At 41.5% G+C, this 15897-nt stretch overlaps 2 protein-coding genes across 2 annotated transcripts in view; both read right to left on the bottom strand.

Moving 5' to 3' along the window:
- Positions 1-3277: 3277 nt before the first annotated feature.
- Positions 3278-10735, bottom strand: egr3 (early growth response 3). Its single transcript, XM_070833723.1, is given in 4 exon segments — positions 3278-5029; positions 5032-6078; positions 8795-9528; positions 10686-10735. Coding segments are annotated over 3 exon segments (1311 nt in total). The 5' UTR covers positions 8949-9528; positions 10686-10735; the 3' UTR covers positions 3278-4919.
- A 2079-nt stretch (positions 10736-12814) lies between these two features.
- The window catches only part of LOC139204153 (phosphatidylethanolamine-binding protein 4), a 49001-nt gene continuing 45918 nt past the window's right edge, over positions 12815-15897 (bottom strand). Inside the window, exon 7 of the mRNA XM_070834123.1 lies at positions 12815-14596. Within this exon, the coding sequence (XP_070690224.1) occupies positions 14505-14596 (92 nt within the window). The 3' untranslated portion in view covers positions 12815-14504. The remainder of the gene's footprint in view (positions 14597-15897) is intronic.

Genomic DNA, 15897 nt, shown 5'->3' on the forward strand with positions numbered 1-15897 from the left:
GAAGTCCCGAGCTAAGCCGCTCGTGCTTCCTCTAAGGAAGTTTTTTCACAGAAACGATCAAAGCGAAACAATATATATGCAAACGTTATAATGTATAAATATAATAATGTCACAGGGCAAATGCTCACATGATTCTGTCAAATGCGTGTATAAAGTGCAGACATATTCAGCAAGTTAAATGTCATGTGCGCGCACGTGCGTGTGTGTGTGCGCGCGCCCGTAGAGACCCAAGTGAACCGAAAGCAAGTGATATTTTTCTTTATTCAAGTACTTACATAGAAATAACGAAACAATTGCATTACAACAAACTGAAGTGCCAAATAAACAGGGGAGCACATCTCCCCATCACAAGGATATAGTAAAATTCATTTCAATATTCAGCTCATCATAAAAGGACCTTATTATAAGGTAATAAAAACATGAAATAGGCTATAGACATCCACAACATTTTAAACAAGACCCCTTGTTTTCTTAAAAAAAAAGAAAAAAGAAAAAAAAAAGAAAAGCCAACAGAACAGTTATTCCAGTGTGTGTTTTCAATTGTCTGCATTGAATTGTTGTTAGGTTTATCCCATTTCACCCAATGTGACTTTTATTTTCATGCATAATAAAGAAATGAGCACCACCCACAGCGTCTGAGGGCAGCACTTTGGAACATTTCCGTGCACATGCAAACATGAGGATATACTGTAATGAAAAGGAAACACTACACAACAGAAAACAGTGAGTATCGACTCCATCTGAACACCATAGTGTCACTGTTGAAGACCACAAAATCCCTGAAGCCACCCTGTAGTCCATAAGATGACATGAGTAGCCTATAATATCTACACATACTTGAAATCTCTCTTTTTTTTAATATCCCGTTAAGTATTAATCATCACGAATGAGCCCATGCCTATTGCTCTGTCCAAGGCCAACTTCACGGAGACTAAATCAAACAGTTAAACACAAACATTAGCACAAGGGTGCCTCCAACTGCAAGCGGACTGAGGTCACATTTGTGATTTGTTGCTCCTGTGGAGTTCCCATCAGATATTGTTTTTGATCAGCCAACCCTGCAACCCAGTTTGGCACAAAGATGGCTGCTGACGTTGGCTCAGATCCAACACGGAGCAGAGAACGAGGATGAGGCAAATTCCAATTTCAGAGCGTTCAGCTGCCCACTTTTGGACAAAAGAACATAAAAAGCATAAAATAAATTATTCTCGGAAGAAGCACTACTAAGAGGGGGTTGTTTCTGAGTTTGTTTAACAAGTCATCGACATATATCTATTACATTCACACATTACACAGGGGGATTATTGTTCAGAAGAACACGGTGCAGCCTGCATTGTTGTTCAACCACCAAACTATATTGAGGGGATCATATGAATTTTACAAAATCTATCTGTCCATTACAAAAGTGTCACGAAACAAAAGTGACAAACACAGTGAGACGATATGACTGATGAAATATTGAGTTTGCAAAGTTATAATTACATGGCTTCATTTAGATGTGGAAATAGTTTGGTGTAGTCTCCGCCTCACTCTGCGTCATAACACGAAGCAACATAAACACAGTTTTCTCTCAGAGGGAGCCACATTCTATTTGTTATAATTAAAAACATCCATTCGCACCAGCACAGGGTCAAATTAAGAACACACAAGAGCACACTTTTTGGTCAAATAAACTCAAAAGCCTATTATGATCAGTGTCTTAACATCAAATGATTCTAGGTGAACATTAAAGATAAACATTTTGTACTTCCTATCATCTCATGTATATATATATATATTTTCCTCTGTGCTGGCTCTCTGTCTGCTACATGATATTGACGTTAGAGGCCATTACTCACTGCAAAATTTAACCTCGGAAATCCCAATTTAATGTTGGAATGCTAGTTAAATATCAAGCTGATGACCTGGGGTCAGAAATAAGGAAATGTAATGTTTAAAAAGGTTACATCTTCAGTTTGTCAAGTTGTGATTCTCATTTCAGCTGCATTTTATTGGGATGAGCTCAGAAAAGTTTCACTTGTCGACCAACATCCATGCAGTAAAATAAAAAAAAAATTTTATGATACAAAACTATTGATTTACAGTTAGATGTTACAGGGTGTGCGAACTTTTAAACTATCTGAGAAAGTGCAAGGAGGTCTGTTCATTTAACCATGTAGATGAGTTGAGAAAAGACTCTCTGAGGCCAAATTAATTGGAAAATAAGTGGACACTTGCCAGGAAGCTCAGCAGTGAAAACTGGTTGTTACAGACAAGGGAAAGCGTGGCCTGGGAAGCTCATTTCTGTATGCACTGTGTTCTCTGTGGCACTGCTTTCCTGAACCTTTCTTTTGGCCTTTGCATTTGTCAGTCAGTATTCTCTTTATGTCTGATTGCCATGTCTACTGACCAGCACAGTATTCTTTTTTTTTCCAGCTGATAGCAACGTTTGCTTAAATTCTCTGCCTCGCATGCAGCCTACACTCCTTAACAATCAGAGAGAACCAAACACTAACCACTAACCAGAAACACTGTCAAAGTAGATGGAGAGAAAAGGGCACGTTTGTCTGGTATCGCAGCAAATCAGAAACAATCTTAACTCTTGGACAAGGTTATCACTCCTCAAATAATACATTAACAGTGATGGAATGAATGTAAAAGATTTTTGATGCTAAAACCAGTACTATTTTTTTGACATATGGGTTTATAGCTTTGACAGAAGCAAACACCTCCTCATTTTTTGATATCTGCAGTCTTAATCAACCTCTATTTCTCAAAAATTTCCATTGGTACACTAAAAGTGTAATAGATTAATAGCAGCTGATGACTATGCCATATTCATGCTTCAGTCATGACTTTTTTTTTTTTTTCGCTTTTGCTCCCCTGGACCATAATGCAGCCATGGAGAAGAAAAGCCCTCCTGCTTTACAGAGATACAAAAGAACTAAATATTTCAGATACAAATCTGGCATCAGTAAGTTCATCAAATGTGCTCCTCGCTGTGTCACTATTGTTATAGCACATTTTTTAAAGATCCCATAGAGGCAAATGGAAAAGATGAAGCAACACAAAATATTTTAACTAAATGATACAAGAGGTATTTCTATCCATCAGGACCGAGATCAATGAGGAGCCACACAGGAAAAATATTAGCATTGGCCTATAATCTTTTCTTGTTTAAGAAAGGCTTCAGTCATTTAGTCTCCTATCTGTCTGAGAGCAGCCAGTGTTTCCTATACAATGGGGAGGATGTGTTAATTGAAATAACTGATTGCGACTATAATGGAGATACACAAAATGTAAAAAAAATCTCGTTGTTTATTCAGAGAAGACATTAGTGCTTCCTTAAGCCAGTTACCACTTCAAAGCGTACAGGAAGTGCAGATGCTATTATTCTTTTTTCTTTTATGGAAGATAATACACCATCTACTAGTGTAGTGCTCCAAAAATGTTTGCAATGACCTTTATGACAACAAAATATTCTGTATTATAACTACATTACTAAAAGCTTTAAGACACATTCCGCACAAGCATTCAGTCAATTGAAAGTTCTCGTTTATGCAGACATTTGTATTTACATAGTGTGCACGAAGGCATGCACATATATGCACAATTTAATACTGAGTTATGGTGCATTTGACATTTGAGTACAAAAGTGAAACTTCTACTGTAGCTACCTGCATACATGTTTGTATACTGTACAAAAACAACAACTCCTTAGTTTACAACTCAGTCTCAGTCTCAGTCTCGGTGTATTAGAAAAGATGTAAACATGGATTTGGACATTTTAATGTTTCTCGTACAATGTGCTGCTCATCTTTTGGTGACTTAAACCAAGTAGTTTAGTCTTTTTACACTGTGAGTCCTCATTCATATTTGCTTTCATATACTGCTGGTTTTTGAAACCCAGTGTCATTTATTTAAGTAGTTCAGTCTGTCTAACTGTGCTCTTAGTTTATTTGATTTACGGGTTGGTGGCATGTGTCATGAATATTGCATATAATTGCAGAACTCAAGGAAAAACTGGAAGAAATGAACAGTATAGGTGAGCTTTTTGAAAAAAAAAAGCAAGAGAAATTATATCTGGTAACACCACACAAAGCCACCATATTATAAAAGCAACAAAAATACACAGTGTCTCTCAGTGACTACAAATAAATAAGTATTGGCAGAGGCATTGATTGCTGCAGGCATGTGTGTTTTATAAGTACATGTTACAGGACAAGACATCGCTTTGCTCTGTGTAACCCACTCAGTCATTGTCTAGATTTTAACCAAATTGTGCAGATGAATCTAAATCTGAGATAACGCTGCTTGAATGTGATCTTTCCTTTGACTCGACATGTGTGCTAAGCTGATATCACCGTTATGTTTGGCAAATGTCAGGCACAATAATAAGAACAAGGTTGGCTGTTTCACCACAATACATTTGGCACATTCTTTTCAGAAAACAACATTCAAATAGAAAATAAAAACACGACACCTCAACAAAAACAACAAAAAAAGACAGTCAAGTGCCACTAATAAGGTATCCATGACAGTACACAAATATAACCAATTGCACTTTTAAACAGCCTAAAAAAATTAATGCATACCTCCTAAACAACTCTCCCTTTAACCAAGCTCCATTGTAATTTTTGTCTGTTTTGACCCCTATGATGGATTCTGGCTTCCTTCCAATTTAGAAATTCTCAGTAAAATTTACAAAAGTGTATCCACCCAAAACCTATAGATACACAGTGGCCCTTTGGACAGAATGTGCCAAGGTGCCCTTCTTTGTGTTGGCACTGTGTTACAGTAGCTGAGGCTCTGAGTTACTTGAAAGAGAAGGGCGTAGCAGCCTTTCCCCTCTTACTTAAACTAAAGGCATCCATCTCAAAATAGAAGGAAGTGAAAAGAGCAGGGGGTGTAAAAGAGAGGAAAAGAGTCACCTATTTATCTCATAGAGGACGTGATGCCTTCTTCCTAAGTCTCTTTATGGGGCATGGTGAGGGTCCAGTCCAAGTGCACATGGTGACGGTCATGACGTTCCCACGGTTGGGCCCCCACAGGAGCTGGGTGGCGAGCTGTGGCTCCCAGCTGCCCCACTGCTCTTGTCTGCTGGCTTCTTGTCCTTCTGTTTCAGGTGAACCTTTGCGTGTCTCTTTCGCTCGTCACTTCTGGCAAACTTGCGTCCACAGAACTCACAGGAGAAGGGCTTCTCGCCTGTGTGTGTGCGGATGTGCGTGGTCAGGTGGTCACTCCGGCTGAAGGAGCGCATGCATATTCGGCACTGGAAGGGTTTGTGACCTGTGTGGATGCGAAGGTGACGTGTGAGCTCGTCTGAGCGTGAGAAGCGTCTGTCACAGTTCTCTGCCGGACAGGCATGCGGCCGTTCGTGGACGGGGGTTTTGCTGGGACGGTTGGGGTACTTCCGTGGTCGGATGGGTTTAAGGGTGAGAGTCTGTGGCGGCGGGTGGTGCTGAGGAGGGTGCTGCTGCCCACCGATGAAACCCGGATGAATCTGCTGCTTGTCTTTGAAAGCTCTGATGGTCTCCAGGGGCGTGATGGGTGGAGGGTTGACTCGAATGGGGTCCATGCTCTGGAAGGGCTTGTGCTCCATCACGCCAACCTCCCCCTGATGGTGGAAAAGGTTGTAGTCGGGGATCATGGAGAAAAGGCTGCCATCCATGGAGGCTTTGGACGTGGAGTGATAGTCATTGCCAGGGTAGGCTAGAGCTGTGCTGGTGGCAGGGCTGTGGTGGAAGGAGACCTGGTCCTGGTACAGGTCGCTGCAGGTGGAATAGGCGGGCAGTGGTGGACCGTACACCTGCTCCATATCTGATGTCTGTCCGCCCATGCTGGCTGCGGAGGATGATGTCTGCGTCGTTACCGTGCCAGGTGAAGGAGAAACGCCCAGGATCCCCGCGCTGACGAGACTTATGATATTGTTATCAGAGCACCAGCCAGAGCCACCAATGCCACCTGATGGAGGGGTGTCAAAGGCAAACTTCCCCAGGTAAGTGACAGTCTGCCCGCTGCGGTTGGACTGGAAGCTGGATCCATATTGAATCTCTGCGCTTGCTTTCTCGTTTCCCATGCCCAGATCCATGATATTATCTAGACAAAGGCAAATAAAAAACAGACATCATGAACAAATCATCCACATGGTTGCTCAGACATGAACATGAAAAGCAATCGGTTGGGAAGAAAAAGCCTGTAGAAGTGATAATGTGGCACAAGTTGTGAAAAAAAGTCTAAGAAATTCACTTTGTCAAGCTGTATGAACTTGAAGTGACAGTCCTTGCTTTGTCCAAAATTCAGCTTTTCTGCATGTCTCTGTAATAGTGTGCCAACAGGAGGTCCAAAATAAAAGAAGTCCAATGCAGTTCATAAAGAAATGTGAGCGCTGTCAGACCTGTGAGTTAAGTGAGTGACTGCTGCATGTGAGACAGTGGTGTCTCTCTCGCTCTCAGATCCCACAAGCTCTCATAAATCAAGACCTAAACACCCCCTTTGATCCAGTCATTGTGTCCCTCAGGAGGACAGCCAAACTGAATGGCAAGATCTGATTTCTTTACAGCAGGGAGGATTATGAGGCAGACGCCACATCTATCACGCTCAAGGATTCAAAACACATTTTCAGCAAAGAACATCTGCACATAACGGGGGTAAAAAGTGTTTCCTATCCAATCTCTGCATTAGTGAGCTTAACAACATTTTCACAAATGTCCTTGATATTTTTATTGTACAGAATCTTACACCTCACACTGAATAGGCACACACACACGTACACACACACACACATTTAACTTTTTACAAAGATGCCATAAAACCCATCGAATGCAGATGTGCTTAATGGGGATACATTTATGTGCTGATCATGCTCTGAAGGTTTAATGTGAGACATTTGAAAAGAATTCTGTTTGGAGCAGAAGTTAAAATAGACGTCTCTTTTCATTTGTAGGGAATCATACACAGGGGTGCTTGTATACTCACTCACAGTAATTACAGCCTGCTGGAATTTGGCTAAAGATAAATCATAATAATACAAACAAAAGCAAAATTTCGCGTACTGCAAACAACACATGGAGTATATAGGAGCAATGACACTTGTGACATAATTTTTTTGCGGGGTGTGTATGACTTGTAGAGAAGAAGCCTGAGCTGATATTAACGCATGTTCTAAATCTTTAGTCTTTTTGGGGGGTAATTTGCACTGTGGGATATTTAATCAGAATGAAGGGCGTGAGATAAAGTCTCCACTCTTTTCTTATGGGTCAGTTTTGAAGAGCACAGCACACACCTGCTCCACCTGTAAAATCACAGCATGCTACTTCAAAAATGTGTCATTGTTATTTGCCCAAAAATAACATACATGCAAAAAAAATACACATACATCTATATAAATTTTAGAGTTTGTAATGTGAATTTTCAACTAGATCAGACATAATTAAAACAGCAACACACACATGTTCCTCTGCAGCATCTCTTTTACCCCCATTCCACTTGTTTAAATATCTCCTGTCAGAGGTCACAAAGAATATATTTTATTGCCGTGTTTATGGAAAAATCTAATATGCCAAATGTATATCATGAACTTAAAGTCGCTTATATTTAATTCACTCGTTTAAAAATATATACTATTTATAAGCGCTGGAATAATTTAACGCACATTGCTACACTTGTGTAAATAAGGGGGAAATGTTTGGGGCAAAATTCAAACTGAGATGTCTTTTTAATTTGCGAACAAAGAAAACTTGACCATCAAAAAAAAAAAAAAAAGAAAAAGATTAATGGACAAAGTTGGAGAAGGTAAATGTATATTGTGGTCACTGCACCACACAGCGATCCTCTGAGCCACAAACTAAAGATTTAGTGGATTTCGTGGAGCACTGACCCACCACCTCAGGAGGTGAGCCTGTACAATTAGTGATTGATTTAATGCCAACGCTGAGCCGAACCAACAAGTCATCTTTATGTAGGCGTCTGAATTAATCAGAAATATACGTAGATCTGGACTAAGCAATAAATCAATCAATGTGTCCCCGGCCTCGCACTTTAGTGAATATAAGACGGTTCAGGGGCCTGGCGTCTCAACATGTTTCTTACAGAGAAAACACACACACGCCTACTAAAATCCAATTTGTGACATGTTAATAGAGTTGTGAATGAAAGTCATTGTCTAAAGTAGCTGACCCATCTTTGCGAGTGGATATTAGATTAATAGATCTGTGGCATTTGCAGCCAGACCACATTAATCAGACACATTTTCTCATAAACATTCGGGTTTCAGTTTCAATCAGGAGCCGATTGCGTTTTTAGTGGACTTTGCGTAAAGCAGCCTTTTTTTTTCTCCCCCCCCACAGCCGTTCATAACACGTTTCCTCAAACACGCCTCAGCTTTGGAGAATTAAACCCACTATAAAAACGGCGGATTTGTGTACATGCAATATAATGACAGGTGATTCATCTTTTTTTTTTTTTTAAAAAAGAAAAAAGTTTGGATTTGAGTCTAGTTGTCTTTTTCACGCTGCATTTTGAAATCCTGACATTTCGGCTACGGACAAGAGAGAAAAAGCAAGAGAAAAAGAAATGACACGGCCGAGCTCAAAGTGAGTCATTTTAAAGGTGTATCTAATTCACGGAGGGCAGTGTTACACCTGACCCCGGGAGTGTTTTCAGTCCGGGAATCTGCCTTTGTGCGCAACAGCCAGAGCGCAAACAGGTGCTCCAAGCCCCAAGACAACTGTTGCCTTTCGCGCACGTCGCAGTTTGAACCACTCAAATCCAAAAACACACACTCGCACTGGGAAAAAGTAGATGAAAATCTTACCTGAGTTCATCTGCGAATAGTGGTTAATAGATTCCGTACTGGTGAAAATATTCATAGACGTCGGGATGTCCTCTTCTGGGTAGAGACTGTCAGGGATCGTGTTTATTAAACTGCTCATTGTAAGAGGGAGCTTCTCCGCTAGTTTCCCTGTCATAGCAGTTATATTCAGTCCGACATTTATAGAAAGGACAACGCGCAGGTATCCAAGTAGTTACTCAAAAAAAAAACAGAACGAGTGCTCTCAAAGTGGAAAACACAGGTGTGGATCAGGCGTGGAAAAAAGGAGAGAGGAGCAGGGATGGATCCTGTTGCTGTAGCTATCCAAGTATCCCGCGGAGGACGAGCAGCGCCGGTTATCTCCTCCTGTGTGATCACAGGCTATTGTTGTTATTAATCTGATCACTGTGGAAGCTGATGGGCTGCTTGTGGGGGAATTTGAAGTCTGTGAATCAATGGAGGAGGTGGTGGTGTTGGTTGCACAAGAGCAGCTCTACTTGCTCTATTGGAGCTGGATAGGGGACTCCAGTTTGCCTGTATTAAATAGGGGGATGGAACATTTGCGTGACGTAGATGACCATATATGGACAGAGCGCCCCGCGCCAGGCTCTCCGCGCGTCAGGCGGTGGAAACTACAGCGGAGGCAAAAGGCTCCGACAGATAGAGAGCTACAAAGTTTACTAAATCTACATGTCACCTCCAGCCGCGTCCTTCTTCGGGATGAGCCTCGGCTGTTCCTGTCCTGGTGGAAAACATGACAGCGGCGTGTTATCTTTATTATTGTCAGATCTTTTGATTTTGGACACTCAGGCACACTGTGAGCTATTTATGCAGCACAGTGTGTGTGTGTGTGTGTGTACAGGAGAAAGACAGAGGGTGTATTGTCGCTCTTAAAACTTGCTTGTTAACATTTTACCAATACTGATCAAATATTGGAGGATGCTTCTTTGTTGGCTCCACTTTTAAACTAGCCCACTTTTTTTGTCCAAATAAGCTCAGATGGAAAAAGTGACTTTGGATAAGTGCTTTCATTTTGCCATTGGTGAACATGCACACACACACACACACACACACACACACGCGCGCGCACTTTGCGCCGTCCTGTTTCGCCTTTTCATGCAGGAACGCTTACAAAGATAGTGCTTGGCCGAGTTAATCGCTTGTAAACATTGCAGGCACTTTGTAAATCCACAGACTTGCTTTGACTTGGAGCCCAAGTGACCGCTTAAGTGGAAACTCCAAATAAGGCAGTGTCCGGCCCCGCCCCTCAGTGTCTCTATTTGGACATGTGAGTTCCGGGTGAAGTAGTAGTGGAAAAGTGATCGGAAGCCACAAGACGTGCAAAGAGATGACAGTGGACAAAGCGTCATGGCTCGCTTTTTCACCAATTTGCCAAGTAGTGAAAAAAAATAGCTACACTGGTTGCCTGAAAAAGTGTCACAAACATCCCCTAATGATCCGGTTTGTTACACACAAAGCTCAGAATAGGTAAAAGCCTGTGGGGTCATTCCCTCACATCACATGTACTGTATCACTTTCACATTACAGTTATTGGCTTTTGCACTGAGTTTATAGTTAAGTGGAGACTTGCTTAGTTGTGGTTTGAACTCAATCTATTCCCTGCTGTAGCTGCAACAATATGAAACACAGGCCTTTGCAAAATTCACAGAAAATATTGAATGAAATGTCAGTGCCTGAATATTCAGACCTGAGAAATTAATAGTACCTCAATGAACCAGAAGTGTAAACACAGTGTGTGGGAGAATTAGTCTGAATCATGCTCTGTGTTTAGGGGGCTTACACAAACAGAGCAGCCAGTGATCTTGTGTGTCTCATTTCCACAGGCAAGTCCTCCACGTGTGTGTGTGTCTGTGTGTGTGTGTTTCAGTCTTACCAGCCGAGTCCTCCCTGGGTGTCTCGCTCCCCGTCTGTCTCGTACCTTGAATCAGCAGAATAGACAACAGTGATGATCCCGATGGACTTGATTCAAAATTCAACGCTCTTGTGTGTGCCGCCAAAAGGACACTGTGTTTTTACTTAATCATCCGTCTCATCCTGACTCACCCCCCTTTCTGCTTCTCTTCATCACTTTTCACACATGGGTCCAGGTCAAAAGGCAGCAGAAGTTTAAACTGTAATCGCCAAAGAGGTGAAATGAAATGTTTTAAGATGTCTATCTGCACTTCAGGTTGTATTTTAACAAAGACTGGTTACTGGTTTTTATACATTCTTATCCCTGTTTTTGGCTTATGACCCGCATATCTGGCTGCTAAGAGGCTGTTAATGGGTTACATATCAATTTGTGATGCAAATTCAAGGGAAGAATCAAACATTCTTTGGATGGGAGGTGACAATTCTGGAAAGCTTATTAAAAACTTGATTTCTATCAAGCAAACAAAGTAACATCACAATGTCAAATGGTGAAACACCTTGCGAAGAAATATGGAATATTGAACATGAACATATTCACTCTGGAGAGTGAATATGTTAACATACGGACGTGTTGCATACCACTGCATTATTAAACAACCCAGGAATATATTAGATATACTTGGTTTGGACCAAATAACAGGAGACCCTGACAGTGTGATGTTCTGCCGTGACCTATGGCCTCATAATTTACACAGTTTAAATATAAAGACTATTATAGTTTTATAAAAGGAAGCATTCATTGCAGGGTCTGTTGTTCCTGTTACTGTGTCCACCCCATGATGCGACACAGGTTGTTCAATGCAGGATGGGAGATCCGTGGAAAAAGGGTGCCTCAACTGTCGTGTGCATGGATGCAAACTACTGAGAGAATCCCCTCAGGTGAGGTGGAGGACTTACTGCATTAGGATGTCTGTCCAGGGGGGAGGGGTTTGTGTGCCTCTGTGGTTGGAAAGTTGGCCAGCCCAGCTGGAACACCTTTCTGTTGTGGGCTTATTTCCTCGACTGTGAACTGGGTCACATGGGGCAGGCCTGCAGTGTTTGTCGACGGGTTGCGGAGTTACATCTCTTTGACTGCAGCGGCCGAGCTCACTTTGCATACGGGGATTCCATGGAAGCACAGGCTCATTTTAAAGCCTAGTGGAAAACTAACCAGGCACATCAGGTATATAGGCAAATTAGTTTTGTTTTTTTCCAAGCTTCATGGAGAAGGATAAAACTGTTGTTCCTTGCAGTTAGTTACAGGGCTGGAAAGATAAAATGTTGCCAATTATACCAACAGTAACTTAAGATCCATTATTTTACATTACCTTTTAAAGCCAACACCTGTATTGCTATTATGATTGTGTAGATTGTCATTTCCACATTTTCTAGTTAGGCTGACCAATCTGCTGACCCAACGCTCTAATAAGTAAATGATCCAAAAACCGCCTCATATCTCCAAACTTTAACTTTTCAAGCCTTTACAGGCTTTTATTTATTATCAATTACTTGTTTTAGTTCAAATTAGACATCATAAATCTTGTACCCAGTCTCTGCTATCTGTTTGCATATGTGCAGAGTTTTATATTTCACAGGTAATAGGAGAGATAAAAACATGTATTTAAGACACAAAGCCAGAGCAGATACCTCGGCAAAAATGCTCCTTTCAGAGGTCAAAAGGTGCATTTTAAAATTCCACATTCCTTCTTGGCGAGTGATTACAGTAATAGCGCCTAAAAATAAAAATATTCATGTGAATGGGAGGCAGGATTCAAACCTCCAGGTGTACTAAACTGCGCTGAATCTTTGCAGCCAGATTTTCAGAACAGCACCAGTGTGTTGGGGTCAAACAGACAGAAAAAAAATGCTGCGAGGTGGTCAGCAGACCATACCGTTGACATGCATTAAAACAGATGTCACACTCCGATCCTTTTCACCACTGCTCACAACAAGTGATGAACTGCTAAAATTCTCCAGTGAAATAAATCTCTTGCACTTCTTCAGCAGCTGATTGAAAAGAAGAATGGAGACTCAAGTCATCATGCATATTAGATCACTTAGTGCCGGTTAGGCAATTGAATTGATTATACAAATTCCTTTTAATTAATGTAAGTTTGAATAAATTAAAAAAAATATTAAATGCCTCTCCCATATCATCAGGGGATGTGAGACGTTATTTTTTTTCAGAGAAGGCAATATACTGTGTGCCGTTGAACTACAGCTGTCAGTTTTTCTTAATCACAATATTTCAACTCTCCTGACATTTGGAGTAAAAATAAACACATTCAAGGAAGCTGAGTGGCAAAACCCAGATGTTCTGGCAGGATATCTCCAAGATATAAAGGAGGAGAAAAAAACAGTGCACAGTGTATTTGGAAGTACAAATCTTGGCATTTCAATGGTGTACTGATGGATTCAAGTAGGTGGTTTTTGGAAGAATGCTCTCCCACTTGGCATGCCTCACAATGAGTGTGGAATTATACTCCACTTGCCAATTGTTAAAAATGTGTTTTCATAAGTCAAATAAGATGAGTAAATCAAGGTCAAGAGAGATATTGGAACTGACGGATACTTAACATTTGTTCAAAAGCAATGGACTGTCTAACTGACTAACTATGTGCCCGTGTGTATTGTTTTGGTTGTTTTGTTTGTGGACTGCTTTGACTGCTAAGTCGGGGAAGCAAACAAAGCAGATTCAGGACAATTTGATCAATGATCTCCCAGAGTTCATCGAGAGGGCACATAGGGGTTTACCAAGGCTGGCTTAACCACCAAAGGAACAAAAACCTCCATTACCTACTCCTGCCTAGCCCACTGATGAGACACCAAATTAGGGTCAATGAAACCACCAACTACAGATTGATTATCAGAACATCAAAGTCCCTCATGTAAATCCAGCCTTTTTCCAGACATCTGGGGTATTGATACAAACCCCTCCCAGAGGAGAGTTGCTGGTTAGAAACCAATATTCCTCATGGGAGGTACTCTGACCCACCCTCTACAAAGACCCATGAAGTCTGAAAAGTATCTCCTCGTGAAAGGGTTGAAAAGTTTATCCACACCACCCTCTACAGACCTGCAAGGTGGGCCTCTTATGCAACTGTCCAAAGTTCAGAATGGGTTCATCATCCCAAAGTCACATTCAAGGACACTTCACCATGTGTTAGAGAAACTTGTACATAAAAAAAAAAAATCAATCAAGCACCTGAAAGCAGCTCATTGTTTCCAGCTGAGGTGAGAGTGGCCAATGGAAATATGACAAACAATCACACAAACAGCAAGTTCCCCTCACCCAATACATCACAGGCCCTTCGGCCCCTCCCACTGCCCTGTTACTCTGTTGAGTATTTTGGTTCAAGTTCCACTGTGGCATCCGGCTGTGTTGCGGTCTTGGTTTCACCTCCCACTTCCTTTTTTTGGCCCTGACGTGTTTCCGCCCCTGAATTAGAATCAACTTTTTCCACACCGAGTTGTGATATCAGGCTGTCTTCCTTCTCTTGCCGACAGTGTTCGGAAACTAATAAGAAATCCCCAGTGAGGTCAAAATCTATCTCCCAAATCCTTCGCTCCAGACCACGTGACAGAGATACAGTGCAACATCAAAACCTAGCAGCTGGTGTAACACAAAGAGGAAATCTCTTTGTAGCCCTACGATAAGATAGAGGCAAAGAGGGCTGACCTGTTGCAAGCTTTGAAGAAATGATGCTGTTTAATTTGGGGAAAGTGGGGAAACATCTTATTTTCTATCATTGTGCTGACAGATTTCTTCTTCCACAACATTTTTCAGGCATATGTGCGTCCTTCAATCGTTGTAGTTTTGGGTGAGAAACTGCAGAGTGGCCACAGGCTCTCCCAGGTTGAACCTCGTGATGAAGGCCCGGAGGTCCCATTTACCTGTGGAAGCAGGAAAAACGTTTTAGTATATATATATGTATAGATATTTAGGGAGGCAATGCATGTAGAAGACAGGTCTGTTTTCAGTCTGTTGCAGATAGATCAAAGTAAGCTAAAGCAAAGGCACCTCACAAGTTTATTACACAACATGTTTACATGTTTTTATCCTGACAATATCCTACATGATGTTAGCACAGTGCGAGTGCAATCTCTGGTGCATTACAAGAGTATTTCTCATGACCGCTCGGCCCATGTTTAAGGGATCTGAGGCCTAACTGAGCAGCACATGGCTCTGGGATGTGAGTCACTGAGAACAGCACTGCTGAAAATAAAACATGTTGCTGTAATGATGGAGGTGGGAACGCAAGGACGTATTGGCAAGAAGATATGATTCAATCGCCTGGACTGTTTTTTTTTTCTTCCCTCCCCTTTTAAACAAACACCAGACGGCCATCCGGCTGGTATGACAATATCACTTCTTAGATTTTGACAACCGCTGATTCCCTGCAGCTTCCCCTCCCATTACCGAAAAAAAAGAAGACAAAAAAAATTCACAATTATCATTCCAAGACAACAAAACCCTGTGCACTTTTAACTTGCAAACTTCAACAGATTCCAGACAAAATGACTGTATGTTTTGGTGTACATAAGACAATAGCGTGCCCCGTAATCCAGGGAATCACTGACATTCTGGTATTTCCGTATGTGGAGTAATTGCATGAACAGATGCTCAAGAATAGAGTAGGAAAGTTAATCCTTCTAAAAGGAGGCCAAAACTATTGAAATAGTCCGAATCTGTAGAGAGAATGGTCTTGCAGTTAAGGGTTTGGGTCTGGCTCTGCCTGGATAGAAGTATTACTGCATTTCACCTCTCACTGCAGCTGCTTTACAGGCCTTTGCTGTGGCTGTTTTCGCCATCAGGGAGCCACATTTTGCATCCTCCTCCATCCTGACGGAGATCTGGGAGAAGACATATACTTTGCCGCTGCCACGCACATCAAGTGCACTCACCTCTCATCAGCACAGAAACAAATCAGACAGATTCATTTCCATTTCAGACAAATGTCTTATTCAAGGCTGTGATTTTCCAGGCTTTTTACAGGATATATACTATTGTATTTTACTCCTCTCAAATCTTAAGGTAGAATATTTGTTTGCACTTGTTCAAATTGAAAGGGTTTGAACATAAAATGACAATATAACCATATTATCATTCAACTTTTTTGGTCGCATGCACCCTTCCTGATCCTCCTCACGTGTTTAGCTTATGAGACTGATACCTCGGTGTGTCCTGGTTCCCC

The sequence above is a fragment of the Pempheris klunzingeri genome, chromosome 7 (assembly GCF_042242105.1).
Source record: "Pempheris klunzingeri isolate RE-2024b chromosome 7, fPemKlu1.hap1, whole genome shotgun sequence".
Taxonomy (NCBI): Eukaryota; Metazoa; Chordata; class Actinopteri; order Acropomatiformes; family Pempheridae; genus Pempheris; species Pempheris klunzingeri.